The 15,499-nt window shown below is 33.9% G+C and overlaps 1 protein-coding gene across 3 annotated transcripts; it reads right to left on the minus strand.

The window, feature by feature from the left end:
- Window positions 1-4,176: 4,176 nt before the first annotated feature.
- On the minus strand, window positions 4,177-15,000 carry LOC126715024 (paired amphipathic helix protein Sin3-like 2). 3 transcript variants are annotated; one of them, XM_050415449.1, is made up of 26 exons: window positions 14,765-15,000; window positions 14,551-14,634; window positions 13,754-14,014; window positions 13,476-13,659; window positions 13,295-13,393; window positions 13,024-13,185; window positions 12,640-12,937; window positions 12,049-12,185; window positions 10,782-10,857; window positions 10,665-10,694; window positions 10,272-10,465; window positions 10,030-10,184; window positions 9,546-9,673; window positions 9,128-9,382; window positions 8,356-8,985; window positions 8,136-8,207; window positions 7,912-7,983; window positions 7,668-7,759; window positions 6,448-7,062; window positions 6,260-6,360; window positions 6,042-6,180; window positions 5,814-5,966; window positions 5,555-5,730; window positions 4,890-5,001; window positions 4,521-4,679; window positions 4,177-4,413 (listed from the first exon to the last, which is right to left on the minus strand). In XM_050415449.1, exons 2-25 carry the CDS (start codon window positions 14,625-14,627, stop codon window positions 4,551-4,553), a joined length of 4,347 nt encoding a protein of 1,448 aa, XP_050271406.1. In that variant the 5' UTR covers window positions 14,628-14,634; window positions 14,765-15,000; the 3' UTR covers window positions 4,177-4,413; window positions 4,521-4,550. The 3 variants fall into 3 exon arrangements, with proteins under 3 accessions (XP_050271406.1, XP_050271407.1, XP_050271408.1); XM_050415450.1 differs by having other exon boundaries at window positions 14,551-14,639; XM_050415451.1 differs by lacking the exons at window positions 7,912-7,983; window positions 8,136-8,207.
- Window positions 15,001-15,499: the final 499 nt, after the last annotated feature.

The following is a 15,499-nucleotide window of genomic DNA, read 5'->3' on the forward strand; positions in this document are numbered from 1 at the left end:
TTTTACATTAAAATGTTTTGGATTAAAAAAAAAAATTAAATGGGTTTCGGGTAGGGTATGGATATCCATGGATAATATATTCGGGTAAAATTCGGATATGGATACTAATGGGTATTGATAATCAGGTAACCATAGACAAACTTTTTAGGTAGGGTATGAGTATACCCGATCCATACCCTACCCATGGACATGAAAGCAAGCTCAGAGAGAGAGAGTAGGGTCTAGTAAAAAGTTTTACCATCTCACCAACATGTAATTATCAATATTTTACTCGTAAAATTAAGATATTTTAGTCTAAATTTATTGGATGTCCCATTGTCCCTCAAGGGACGAGATAGTTTAGTTAGTGTTCACCACAACAGCAACGCAACAACAACAAAAAAATAGTTAGTAACTTTCTTTTTTCAAAGAAACCTTTTTAGTTAGTAACTTAGCATTACGTAAAGAACCTTATTATCTTTAGAAGTATATCTTAAATCTTATTTTAGATTGGATTGCTATTTACCCAATTTCCAAGTCAAGTTTAAATGAATATGGTGTAACTTATTGGATTATACATTTCCGGGTTTTTTTAGTTATTAAGAAAATGTCATTTACTATCCAATCAATAGGATTTTTTTATTTTTTTTATTTCAAAACTATTAAAAATATGATATATGGAGTCATGGATAGTTAAGTGATGACATATTTCGTAATTTTCACTAGCGTTGATATCTTGCAAGAATAGAAGAGTATTTGTATGAGAAAATAGAATGGGATGGTATATTGTGAAAATGCTTATCAAATAAAAAATATTTTTAGAGGTATAATTTTGATAGTGTGTTGTACAAGATGTAAATTACACGTAATCCATATCTTTATTTATTATTATTTTTTTCCTCTTTGTGATAACACTCAACATTAACTTTATAGTTTCTTTTCACCCAAGTTTCTTCTAAACTTTTTGTTGATGACTTGATGTTTAAATGGCTTACTTAGAGGGACTCGATTGCCATATTTAAGGGGAAAAAAATTGTCAGCATTCTTTTCTCATGTACAATTTTTTTTTTAATTTTTTAAAAAGATGATAATATAAAGTAGAAACAATAATTGTATTATAGGAGCAATTTTGTGATAGACAATCTTTCTCATATGCTCTATTTGTTTTGATAATAATGTTTTATAGAAAATAAGTCATTTTCCAAAAAGTATTTTCTATAAAATTGTATAATTTTCTTATGTTTGGTAGCAACTTTAAATGAGTTAAAAAAAAAAAAAAAAAATCACTTAGGGGGTGTTTGGTTTATCAATTTCCATAACTCATATCTTTGTTTCCATAACTCATAACTCAAAAATGGTGGGATCCATAACTAGAAGTCTGTTTGGCACCACCATAACTCTGTTTCCATAACTCTGTTTTCATCACTCAATACTCTAATTTTTGAGTTATAAGTTATGGAAACTGAAAACATATTTTAGCTGTTTTTAATTTCCATAACTCAATGGCATTTCCGTAAATAACACTACATGGAGGGACCCACTGTCAGACTTTAGCCACAACTTTTGACCTTTTTTTTTTTCTTTCTTCACTGGGTTGCGTTTCAGACTTTAGTTGGCTTCTTCTTCTTCCTTCTGATCTGGGTTTTTTTTTTTCTTTTTTTTTTCACTGGGTTCAATGATCTGATCTGGGTTTTTCTTCTTCTTCTTCTTCTTCTTTCACTGGGTTCGGTGATCTGATCGATTTTTTTTTTCACTAGGTTCGATGATACTGAAAAAAAAAAAAAAAAAAAAAAAAAAAAAAAAAAAAAAAAAAAAAAAAAAAAAAACTTGCACTGTGTGATAGGTATGAGGCCCACAAACAATGTGAAAAATATTGAATGATGACAAGTGACTGATGGTGCCAAACGGGCAGGGTATTTTGAGTGATTAGTAACGAAAATTGAGTGATAAAAATTATTAAACCAAACATGACCTTAACTTCCAATATTTAGCTTATTGTGAGATAGAGTTATTTTTCAAAAAGAAATTAGTGGAAAATAATTTCTAAAAATAAGCTATACTTAAGCCTCTGTTTGGATACAGATTATAAATGAAAATTATTTCACTATTCATCTTATTTTTACTACTATCCATGAGCCCCACTATACTATTTCAACTAAATTTTACCTTTATCTACAGTATTTTCAACAATAACTTTTTAGTTTTAGCAAAATAAGCGATATCCAAACAGAAAGTGTCCGTTTGACAAAAATTATTTTTGCCAACTTATTTTACTATTCAACTTATTTTTGCTACTATCCATGGGTCCCACTACACTTTTTAGTACTATTCACTGATCTCATTGTACTATTTCAATTAATTTTTACCTTTATTTACAGTATTTTCAGCAAAAAGTATTCAGTTTTAACAAAATAAGTTAATCCCAAACAGAACCTAAAGATAGTTTTCTTTTAATTCAATTTTTCATATACTATCAAACACTGAAAAGCATAAAAAACTATATTTACACAATATTTTTCATCAAAACAAACAAGTGAAAATTTCTTAATTCCTAATAAAATTAGAAATAGCATTTTCATTGTACCGGGGGGGTATTTTAGTAATTACGTAGATTTCTATAGTTAGTTAGTTTGGGGATTAATTTACATTTTTAAGGCGTAATAAAAGCAAGCATGCCGAACGTGGAAGCCTCGTAGAGTAGAGTAGGATGTTGTACTAAGGATGACAGGTGTACGGCCAGATATCACAGATCTACGCACCATAATAAGACTTGGGCCACACTCACCCCCTTGGTGGACCCCAAATGCTAGGTAGTTCTGGCCCTAATTCACCCTCCACATGGTTTGTAGTACAGTACAGTATATGAAGAAATAAAGAACAAGAAATAATCTGATCCCAATTTTTTTTTTAAATTATAAACCCCAAAAAATCATACATCATAGAGTATAAGTAATATATTAAATTTAAAGCCCAATTAAATTCAAATTTATTTTTTAATTGTTGTTTAGTTTTACGCCACATATTCAATTTAATTTTTTTTTAGTTTTAATACAAAATGATTATTTCTTTATATCAAATATCCATTACATCACAAATTGCAAATGAGTAAGTAAAAACATTGGGCTATATATTCTACATTCATTATTTTATCTATATCACTCTATTTTTATTTGGAAAATCTTGTGTAAAGGTAATTTTTCATATTTTTTAATATTTTGTAGGATCAGGAAAAATAAAAAATAAAAATAAGTCAACAGAAATTTATCTTAAGTTAACATAGAAAGTATAGTTTATTTTTAAAGATTGTTTTCTATTAAATATTTTTTAAAAACAATTTTATCTTACAACAACAAGATAAATAAGAAAAGTTAGAAGATTGTTTTTTGAACTCATTTAAAATTGCTACCAAACATGAAAAAATGAGATAATTTTATAGAAAATACTTTTTGAAATATGACTTTTTTTTTTTAATAGAAAATATCATTGCTAAAACAAATAGAATGTTCAGAATGACCATCTCACTCACCTAAGTTACACCACAGTCCCAATTTTATTCATAACTATTGAGGTTAAATATTATGATTATAATCATAACTTATTACTTCATCAAGATGTTAATGATATAAAATTACAACTTTTTATTATTATCAAGAAATAATATAAAATTACTTTTTTTATCAAGGAAATTTTTTTAAAATAGTTATATAACTTCTCTTCTTAGTTAAGTTGTAGCCCATGACTTCATTTTCTGTTTGTACAGCGCAAAGTTTCCAGATGAAGATGCAAGAGATTCAAGAGGTTGAACAGGTATCAATTGCAACTTTTTATCCATGTTATCCACTGAGGTTAACTTTGTTTTGTTAGAACACAGACCTTTCACTACAATGCAAATCAGTGGTCCTTGTTATGGCCCCTCTGGAGCTGAGACAAATGATATTACTGAACTTTAACTTGAAACATGGGCTATAATTGTTATTTCCAGAGCAACTCTATCTGAGTAATAAACTTGTTCTCACACCATGTGGAGCTAATTGGGCGCCTAAGTGAAAAGATTTCCCCATTTCTGCTAACCTGGATCCATCATTAGGATTTAGGATCCATTGTCAAATGTGGATTCACAGAGAGAGAGAGAGAGAGAGAGAGAGAGAGGGGGGGGGGGGGGGGGGGTGTTGGAATACAAAGAAATATGCTCCTATCTACAAAAAGAGCAACAACAATAGAATAGATTTATTTGTACAATATATTATGCATCAACCCTATTTATTTACATATGGCTTAAATGCCATTCATTTGACCTCACATAATACATTGCCGAGCCATTCTCGAGCTATCAACTTCAGTTGTCATTTGGCAAATAGACGTACAACACGAGAGTACAAGAATGATGTCACCTCAAAAAAAAAAAAATTATCTGGGTTTCATCATGCCAAAGGCCTACAAACATACAAAAGCAGGACGAATTTCCAGTTACTATGTGCTAGGCTATGGAAGAACTAAAAGTTAACTGTTCAAGATTTAAACAAATGCAATCACATGCGTACCTTGATTGTCCAAGTTGCATTACTATCAATTTAAGCTGATAAGAAACTGTGGAACCGTTGTACTCTTTCCACATCACGGCACAAAATGCTGCTAGATGAATTTCTTCTATTCCTTCTAGGTCGGAAGAAGAAATCCTCTGTGTCAAGAACATAGGAGATCTGCCACAAGATATTTTGATGAAGACAAAAACAAACTAAACATACATGCATAAAGTTTGTGGCACATAAGCACCTGCATTTCACTTACGCCTAGTGATCATTTCAAAGCAAGCATAACAAAGCAATGCAAATTTAGAAAAAGAGCAAGAGCAAACATGTAGAATATATAAGAAACAGACTTTATCATCTATACAATTTCAATGTAGATACCTTCGATGAATTGCAAGCTATCTTACATTCCAAACCATTGACTGCATTGACGCCTTCCATGGCTTCACATAAAGCAGAAGATTCATCTGGGCCTGCATATGCTTGCTTGTTCCTGCAATTATCAACAATAAGCAACAAGTTACACCTACTTGATCAACCCAAGTTTTCAGAAACAACCATCTTGGAATTGAAGCATATGTAAGCTTCTTCCTGCAAATAAGCCTTACAAGTTCCACCCTATCATGGCCTCCAAAAAAAAAAAAAAAAAAGCTACACCATATCTAATAAACAAGATTTCCAAAACCATCTTGAAATCAAGTTGAAGTAAAAGAATAAAAAAGAGATCCCATGTAATACAAGCATGAACAGGAATTATTCTCAACACACCCTGAACCTATTGTGTATACTCAGACCAAAGAGGATATCAAGTACCAATCATATGCCAAGTATTTTCCTTTTTGTCCCTTTTTTTTGGAGGGGGGATTAAAACCACTGGTTCAGAAGACTATTTACCAAAAAGAAGAAAAAAGAAAAAAAGAAAAAAAAAGCATTATAGTGGTGGATCCTAGACGATGTATAAATATGCCATGCGCCAAGTAATCTCATTTGGAACATAGAAAACATACATTACTGAAGTGCGTAAATAGGAATTGCAAGATTAGTACCTTTGCAGTAGAATGCCACGTGGCTCCCCACGTAGCTCCTTTTTCCCAGGAAAGACGGACAAATAATCATTCTGCAGATAAGCTGCAAAATTAGGATCCATGGAAACTGCAAACACTTCAGGCTTTTGACTCACACTGTCCATCAGCTGAATGGACAATCGGGAGGTGGCAGGGGACTGCATAAGGGATAAAAAAAATAAATCACATATGGGCAAAATATGATCTATCAAAGAAAGAAAATATAGGACAAAGGACTTACACATTCCAATCGATATATGTTTTCCTCATGAAGGATGACACGTGCATTTTCATAATATACAGAATCAATCAACTTCCCAGGTTTCCGGGATTTTTCATAGTCATATAATTGAAGAAGCTTATTGTCTATCTCATCAGCTGCAACAGTTTGAAGCTGCATGGAGAACCACAATTCAGAACTTTTGCTGAAAAGCAAGGAATGAGCAAGTGAATAGAGATGTGACGAAACCTGTTTGACTAATTTATAGATTAACTTGTCCAATGTGAATAAAACATATGACTGGTTTCCAATGATAGCTCGACATTCATCCTCAAACTTTGCATTATCTGCAGATCCGTCAAGCAAACTGTACAGTGCACTCATAAATCTGCAACATACATATACCAAAATTGTTATGCATAAGCATTTATGATTTGAATAAAACTAAAGATGCAGCATTAGAGTACCTAGCATAGAGATCTGGAGAACCAGTATCCTTCGAAGTTTTCCATTTCAATTCAGCACCCGTTGAATTCATTTTTGCTGATAAAATTCTTTCATATAAAATCTGACAAATTCAAAGGTAGGTTGTCTTAATTACACTGAAAATATAACCATACTTAATTACCAACCTTAAGCGATAATGTTTTCTTACTTGTTGAAGCCTAAAAAGAACATAAAAATCATCATTTCCATAAAAAACTCGAGAATCTTTTCTTTCCTTTTCAAGAAATGCTGCCGGCACATGCTTTGCAAGAGGCTTCACAGACAAAAGGAACCGTTCTGACAATGGCAACAAGCCATCCCCTCCACCAACATGTCCATCAACCATGCCCTCAGCCTCACCTTCACTCTCAGCCTTACCATCAGCTTCATCATGCTCTGCATCTTCCTCTTCTTCATGCTCATCTCTGGAGCACTCATCACCACCAGACTCACTGCCTGAGACATCTTCACCAGCCTCAGAAACATTTTCACTATCTTCATCATCAGCATCCGCATCATTTTCTCCTCCAGCATCCTGACAATTCATCTGCTCTCCTTTCCCAGCTTGATATTGCCTGCTTTGCTTTGCCTTAGGCATAGACAGCTCACCAGAGCCTCCATAGACAACAAAGTTATCCTCCTCAAAATCACCATTAGGTGATAACTCACCCTCTTCTTTTTCAATTTTCGAGGGTCTTGCAAATGCTTCGTGACATCCATTAACATTACTACCTTCTGTAATCATGCCATTTGCCAATAAAACTGGTTTGGCAGCATCACCTCCCTGAAGCACCAAAGAGATGCATATTAATATATTATTATCAATAATATCCCCTTAAAACCCCAAGGGAGGAAAAAATATGAATCAATGTGTTATCTACTCTAGCTGTGATAAACAGAAATTCAAAATTGCCAAAGGAAAGCTCAAATGGGAGAGCTTCCTAAAGAATCACACATAAGTTTAAAGGATCCATGAAATCAACTGTGAAGTTACAAGAACTGCCCACACCAAAAACAAAGGGGGTAAATTAACTTTTCCACCCTAAACTTTCACCCCATTTACAATGTCCTCCCAAACTATCAATTTGCTCAATTAACACAGTTTGAGAGAATTGTATCAATATACCCCCTACAATCAAAATTGAGAGTTGAATTAAGAGGGAAATTGAGGTTTTCCATTGTGCAACCAATGTAAACAATTTCATAATCACACCTAATTTTCACATCATTTAATTCCCAATTTAGAAGGCCCCGGCAAATGGGTACAATTTTTTCAAATTGGGGTGTCAACCAAGCAAATTGATATTCAGCTTCCTTCCAAATTACCATCATAAGACAATGAGGAGTCACATTTCACCTGATTATATTGCCAAAACTGTAAAATCATACCTCAGATGAAGGTATAGAACCAGCATTAGCCTTCGATACAAGGTCTTCTTGACTAGCAGTGTGACTAGGTCTGGGTGGAGCTGCAACCCAGCCTTGAAATTCATTAAAAAAAATAAAAAAATAAAAACTCAGTATCAGCATAATAAAATCCACCAAAAGAGAAGATCGTAAAACTAGGCCAACTCAATCAAATAGCAAAGTTGAGAGAAGGATACAAATTGTAGAAGTAAGCCCTAATACAGACCTGTAGTTGCTTCCAAGCTGGTTTTGCCATGACTGATCTCTGGACTAAGTCTGGGTGGAGCTACAGCCCAGCCTTGAAATTCATCATAAAAAAAATAAAAACTCAGTATCAGCATGATTTAAAATCCACCAAAAGAGAAGATCATAAAGATAACTAGGCCAATTCAATCAAATAGCTAAGTTGAGAGAAGGATACAAATTGTGGAAGTAAGCCCTAATACAAACCTGATGTAGCTTCCAAGCTAGTTTTGCCATGATTGATCTCTGGACTAGGTCTGGGTGGAGCTGCAACCCAGCCTTGAAATTCATCAAAAAAATAAAAACTCAGTAGCAGCATGATTAAATTCCACCAAAAGAGAAGATCATAAAGATAACTAGGCCAACTCAATCAAATAGCTAAGCTGGGAGAAGGATACAAATTGTGGAAGTAAGCCCTAATACAGACCTGAATTCGCTTCCAAGCTGGTTTTGCCATGACTGATCTCTGCCCCAGTAGCAAACGATGCATTGGAATGGGCAACTCGTTCACCAGAGGCAGCCTGTATGCTACAAATTGTATCATCTCTACATGCATGATCTCCGTTAAGAAATTTACTTTCTTTAGATACAGTGTCCCCATTTTCCATAGTCCTACAAGAATTTGCTAGTTCGGGTGAGGTATTCTCATCCTCATTACTAGCAGCTTTTGGTTGCTGAGAATTCATTACAATAGCACCACCACTAGGACTTCCATCACTTTCTCTTACGATTGATACGGAACAATTCATAGCACGACACTTAGATTTTCCAACATCTTCAGCACTTTCTGTATTATGAGACTGAGAAGGAACACCTAACATTGGCTCTAAGAAGGTCGTCCAAAGTCTCATAACTTTATTCACCTGTTCTTTGGTTGAGCAAACCTCTTCACATGAATATTGGACAAGTTTATACAAGTCTTCATGAATGCTGATATTGGAGTAATCAAATTCCAGATGTGGAATTACAGGTTGCCGATTCCCAGCAGCAATAGCCAGAAGAATATCATCCTCTTTTTGCTTTGTCTCTTTCAAATCCTTGATCTCAGCCACCAAAGCTGTGTATTAAAAAGGAGGAACCATTAGAATAGGAGTTGATAAACAATAGTAAGAATATGTAACAAACATAAGTTTCACTATAATAATGTAACATTTGTAACATTTGCAATGGATGACATCTTAAAATTAAAACCCACTTACATTTTGTGCTCAAGTTCTTTGAATCCTGTTGCTTGAAATAGAAGCTGCGGTGATCAAGTGACTTGTAGTGGTTTTTAGCATAGATTTCAGCCCAAACCTTGTTGAAATCAGAGCGGCACCTTGTCCACTCCTCTTGTTTCTGCTTTAGGCGAGTTAATATGACAGGTAGTGCAACAGTTGGATTTTTTCGTAAAATATCCAACACATCAAGTCCATGATCACCATATAAACGTTCAATACACCTTAAATTTAAAGCTGCAATGATAAGCAAGTTGGGGGGGGGGGGGGGGGGGGGGGGGGGTGGGTGGGAAGCCAATATAGTCAGAAAGAAACAAAACCATAAAACTCAAAAAATTGGAAGTAAAGATTAGTAAATCTCGAAATTTTATTGGTCAACACTAAGCTAGTAAATACCAACCAGTGAAGTTGTCTTCAATATGGAAAGGAGTCTCCAGATTGACATTATTTTCATTGATGCTGTTCAACAATTCCTCTGCACGCTTGGTAGCTGAGCTGACAGACTCTAACAGCATATCCAGCTCAAATCTAAATTTAACGCCAAATAGATAAATAAATCCCATCATTACATGCCAAAGTTGGAAAAAAAAAATATATATATATATATATATATATTTATCAAGCTCCACTCTAGAGAAGGTCAAAAACAATCTCACAATTGCCAATAGCTGATAATACATTAAAAAGAAAATGGAATATTCAGTAAAGAACTACATCAGATCTCAAAACCTTATCTTTAAACACCTGCTCAACTAGATTAACATGTAAGTGCCCTAAGAGTCGAATGAAGATATACAGAAACACAAAAAAAACCTCATTAAATTATATATTAACAAATAGCAAGAAAATTTACAACTGATGAAGACTCTTATCAAGTCTTTTACCTATCATCTTCACATCTGAATAGACTTTCTTCATACTGATTTCTACGCATATGTTTAAAAGAATAGTCCTCACTTCCAGAAGTCACTGATACCCAGTGATCATTCAATACTTGAGCACCAAGCTCTGACCTCTGGCTTGCTGAAGGTATTGGATACTGCAAGTGACAAACACCAAATAATAAAACATCATCAAAGAATTAATTGATAACATCTAGAAAAAAAAAAAAAAAAAAAAATCTCACATCGTCTGGCAGAAGCCTATAGCTGGGAGTACAACGTTCACAATTAGAGAGGTCAAGCTCTTGAATGGATTTAAACATATACTTTTCCCTGTATCTTTCCTTTTCTTTAGCTCCATCAGTTTCACGCTTCTGCTCTTTATCTTTGTCCTCTACCTTCAGCGATCTAGAAGAATGTCCATCACTACACACTGATTCTGCAATCAACAGTTTAATTACATAAGATTTAACAGAATACAAAAGAAAACTTAAAAACATCTGGAAAAATCATCCAGCAGGTTAAATTAAGTCCTGTAAAAGATAAATATAAATATATATTAAAAATGTGTCAAGAGATTGATGATATCTACAATTCTATGTGAAAGAAAAAATGAAACAATGTGTCATTTTACGTACTTTTACTAATAACGCCAGCAAGAAACCCATCTGTAACAGAAATACTCATCAGAAACAACCTAATGGATAAAGAACCAAGGGAAAAGAACTTAACAGATAGCAATAATCAACAATTACCTATATTCTCACAGCGCTCAACGAAATCATTAAACCCATGCATAAGATCCGGATATTTTCCAAGTATATCAGTCACCTGAAATGAGCATAATTTGAAACAACACGACTTTAAATGAGTGGCAATAGCATTTGTCATTAACTAGTAGCCGCAAAGGTCAATTTATCATATTACTAACTAGGAGGATTGTGGACAGCAGGTTTTTCAACAATCAAGCTTTAACACCAATACAGAACATTTACCAACAGTTTGGCCCAAAGAAAGCTAGTGTCTACATATATACACTGGAAAAACAAGTGATAACTTTAGTTCTGAAACACAACTAGAGAATTCCATATATATAAGATTGATCTTCTACTCTGTTTCTCAAGTACAATTAATTCCAGTATATACCAACTGTAGTTTCTTGAGGCCTTTGAGCAAAAGAAAATCTGAACTTTAATATAACCACTGACGCAAAATCTTTTTTATAACTCTGATGAACCACTATATTTTCATTAAAAGGTAGTGGTTTATAAACTGAGAAATACAAAGAGCAAAAGACGGAGAAATAAGTCTTAAATATGATGCTTTACGAGTTTGATATACCACGCTATTAAATATTATGTGATTGTCTACAAAAGATGTACATGTTATTGAGACGGTAGAACATTCTCATAGTTTATGCATTTTTTATGCCCGCTATAGTGATAAAGACATTTAAAATATTTCAGCAAAATATATTCTCCCAGTAACTCAAGGATTAGATAGATGAATTCCATTGTTTTAATCAGAACTCCCTAGAAGTACAAGATATAACTGACTGACTGCCTGCCCAGCAAAACATCCTATTTCAAAATAAAACTCCTAAGAATTTTTGCCAGAAACACTTACTACGTTATTAAAAAAAAAATCCCTCCACTAACAAAACAAAAAAAAAAAATTATTCAGGCAGTAAGAAACTCATATAAAATTAAGAAACTATGACATGTTGAGTGAGATTGTGCTTTAAATGTGTTGATTAAGCCACTAAGACACTTCCAAGCAATTTTACAGAATCGATAAACATCCCTTTTATATAAGTAAAAACTGACAAACATCCTTATGCTTCATCACTTAAAAAATTTTCAATTTTATAGAACTAAAATCAAACACTAAATTGTAACATATAATATAATTAAACAAACAGGCAATGGAAGTATAGAGTTTGCATATGATCAATATGTGCATAAAGATGGGCTCTACATGACCTCAAGTATGGAATAATTGCAAAAATGGTATAAGACATACCAGAGTTTGTAAATCATTCCTTCCAATAATTCCACTGCTGTAAATATCAAGGCACTTCAAGAATGTCTGGTAGTCATCTGAGCTACCCAACTTCTCCTTAACTTTTTCAAAGAAAACGAATCCTTCATTGCACATGCCTGGCATAAAAAGAAAGAAACCAGAAAATCATTAAACTGACATACATACATTATATATGCACACAACTAAAAACCAATTTTGAAGGAACAACTGGTCTGCTTCTGCAAAATGATAATCTTTTTTTAGCAGAAGGCATGGCAGGGGATGTTTCTTACTACACAATTTTTTTTTTAATAAGTGTCTAAAAGATAATTAACATTGACAAACAAACCCTATGTTACCAACAACAATCTAGTAAAACAATATATATCACAAGCATATCACATCATTTTTTTTTTTTTGGGGGGGGGGGGGGGGGGGGGGTTAAAACAATATCATGTGATATGTAACAAAATGATAACTTCCTCTTCAAGTAAAAAGCCAGAAAAAGAAACCATACAATCCAAATATAAAGCATATATAGATGGGCATTTTTATTTGTGATGGCTCAATCAAACAGCACTGTTGACTCACTCTTTAAGGTATCTTTGTCATCGTATGAAGCCAAATTTGCATTCACTCCAAAACCTTCAACTTTCCTTGCAGATTTTCTTTTGTCAGGTAAACGCTGCAAGTTGAAGTCCCTATTGTTGTCGTGATCAGGTTCTCTATCATCCTGATCACGGCTTCTCCTATCCCTGCTGTCCTTTTCAACACGTTTCCTCTGCTCCTTGTGCATTTTCACCATTCCTTTGTCATCGTCCAGCTCAGGGTGATCAAGATTAAGATCACGATCAGCACTTGTGACAATCCTATCCCGCCGGATACGATTCTGAAAGAAACAGATTTATTTGCTCACCATTAAGAATCGATTGAAAAGAATACAAAGATGAAATGTACAAGGCATTAAAAATTAACCTTTTCCACGTGCCGTAATGCTGGTGTGGCAGAGCTCCGCTCATTGATACGCTGAAACGAGTTCCGCGGAAAAGCATGCTGTGCTGAAACAGATGCTGCTTCTGGAAGAAATTTTGTGAACTCATCAAGCAAATCTGAATGATCTTCAAAAAGAAGGGAAACCTGAAATTGAAAAACATAAACCACTAAGAATACTGAAAATTACATTAACAAGAAAACTTTCCAATTAAACAAGAGCAGAGAAACAAACAGAGCCACAACATATATTTACCTCACTGTAGACCTCATTTATGTCCCTGTGCTCCTTACGGTACATATTCAAAATGTCTAAGAATGATTTATAAACACGTTCATCATTTTGAAAGCGTTTCTGTAGGAACAAAGGTCATCATTAAACCACAAGGACCAACATTTGCAACTGAAATTCAACATGACAAAAAAAATATTTTCACCTTTATTTTGTTCACAAAGCTTATAGCTTCTTGAAATTCAATCGCCTTCTTTTGTGGAGCAGCCTCATCATCATCAAGGGTTATTTCATACCCCTTTGGCAAGAAGGTGTTAAACCCAAAAATCAAGTTATTATGCCCTTTAAATAATTCCTTCACTCTGGCAATGACACCAACGGTGTCAGTTCTGCAAGAACAAACAATGTAAAAATCTGTTAACATTTAGATGCAATGTTGCATTAATAAATCCAAGACAAAAACCTCTTAGATGCAATGTGTACCTTTGAGCCTTAAAATCTTTCATGACCTCAAGGAACATGTCATATTTTTCTTTTTGGTCTTGAAACATCTCCTTCACATCCTTGAGATAGGATAAGGCATCATTTGTTGTTAGTTTTTGCGAGGGAACACCAAGACCACTACCTCCTCCTCCTCCTCCTACTCCTACTCCTCCACCTCCACCTCCACCTCCACCTCCACCACCACCACCACCACCACCACCTCCTCCTCCTCCACCTGGTGGAACTTGGGATTGCCCAAAGCTTCACACCCAAAAATATATATATTCAAAAAATATTAGTATAACCACGATTCATTAACATCTATATTAATATAACCACAAAACATATTCAAACTATCTAAAAAGTTTATAACTTTCTGCTGATACTCAACCAATTCCAACATCAAAAATAATAATTCTTAACAATTAATCCCCAACAGAACAAATTCCAAGCTTTTGTTTCTCTCAATGAACTTCAAAGATTCTCTCACAGAACTTCCCCAAAAAATAACATCCAATTACAAGAAACAAGCAGAACCCATTACAATACCAACCCATAAGAGCATGATTCAAAATCCAAACCACAGTACAGAAAGAAAACCCATATCTCTCTTCCCTCACAGAAACCCCAGATAGATAATTTCAGCAAAATCCCATCATTCAAACTAACAACACAACCACCAAAATACAAACACATACCTACCCTCACACACACGAAACATTTTTTTAGCAAACCAAACAGAACTTAAAACGAATCAAACGAATTCTACCCAAAAGCGTATAGAGAAAGAAACTCACGAGTCTCCACGCGAAGAACCAAACGGCCGCTTGAATTGCGAAGAGCTACCATACACGTCATCTCGTAACCTCTTCATCTTCGAACTAATCTACCACGAAAAAACACAAAGAACCCAGAAAAAAAATTACAAAGAAACTAAACCAAACACACAAAGCAATTTTGAAAGCAAAAGCAAAAAACCAAAAAAAAAAAAAATTAATAATAAAAACTCACAGCTCTGAGGCTCAGAGATTAGAGTAAACAGATCTCTACAAGAGCTTGATCGCCTCCAAAGAACGAAGATGAGAAAATAGTTTTTTTCCTTTTCACGTTGGCGAATTGTACAGGAAAGATTTATATATTTATATATGCGTGAGTTTGTGTATATATTTTTCAGAGAGAGAGAGAGAGAGAGAGAGAGAAGTATAAAGGGAAGGTGAGGAAATTTATGTGTTAGAAAGAAAAAAGTTTATGGTTTTGGTTATTGGGTTCGTGAGACAATTTGAGTCAAGATGGAATCGGACCCATGGTTTTTGTACATACTGCCTGAAGTGGGTTTTAGTTCAAAGAGATTCGGATCCATGTTTTTTTTCTTTTTCTTTTTTGGTTTTTTTTTTTTTTTTTTTACATGGTTAAATTGTTGTGTTATATACTGAATAATTTCTTTTTGTACTGATGCTTTATACATTTTTAATTGTGTTGTAAAGGTCAGAATTAGAATTGGGTGTATGGAATAATGTCTTGTACTCTCGTTACTCAAAAGTATGGTATGTCGTTAAGTTAAAAAATAGTTGGTATACGTGTCAAAATTAGAATTAGTGTTCATTTAAGGAGTAACATGTCAAAAGTATAGAACATGGACGACTCAAGACAGAAGGCCTCCAATGAAAAGAAAACTAATAATTGAGTTAGACATATTATCAATTGAAAATGAGATATACAAGAATCATTAAATACCTCATTGAGATG

The sequence above is a fragment of the Quercus robur genome, chromosome 2 (genome assembly GCF_932294415.1).
Source record: "Quercus robur chromosome 2, dhQueRobu3.1, whole genome shotgun sequence".
Taxonomy (NCBI): domain Eukaryota; kingdom Viridiplantae; phylum Streptophyta; class Magnoliopsida; order Fagales; family Fagaceae; genus Quercus; species Quercus robur.

Coding starts and splice junctions, on each gene's coding strand:
- LOC126715024 (XM_050415449.1), bottom strand. CDS start 14,627: ATGAAGAGGTTACGAGATGACGTGTATGGTAGCTCTTCGCAATTCAAG. Junction 6,361..6,447: donor TTCTTTTTAGGCTTCAACAA/GTAAGAAAACAT, acceptor TGAATTTGTCAG/ATTTTATATGAAAGAATTTT. Junction 5,731..5,813: donor ACATATATCGATTGGAATGT/GTAAGTCCTTTG, acceptor TCCCTTATGCAG/TCCCCTGCCACCTCCCGATT.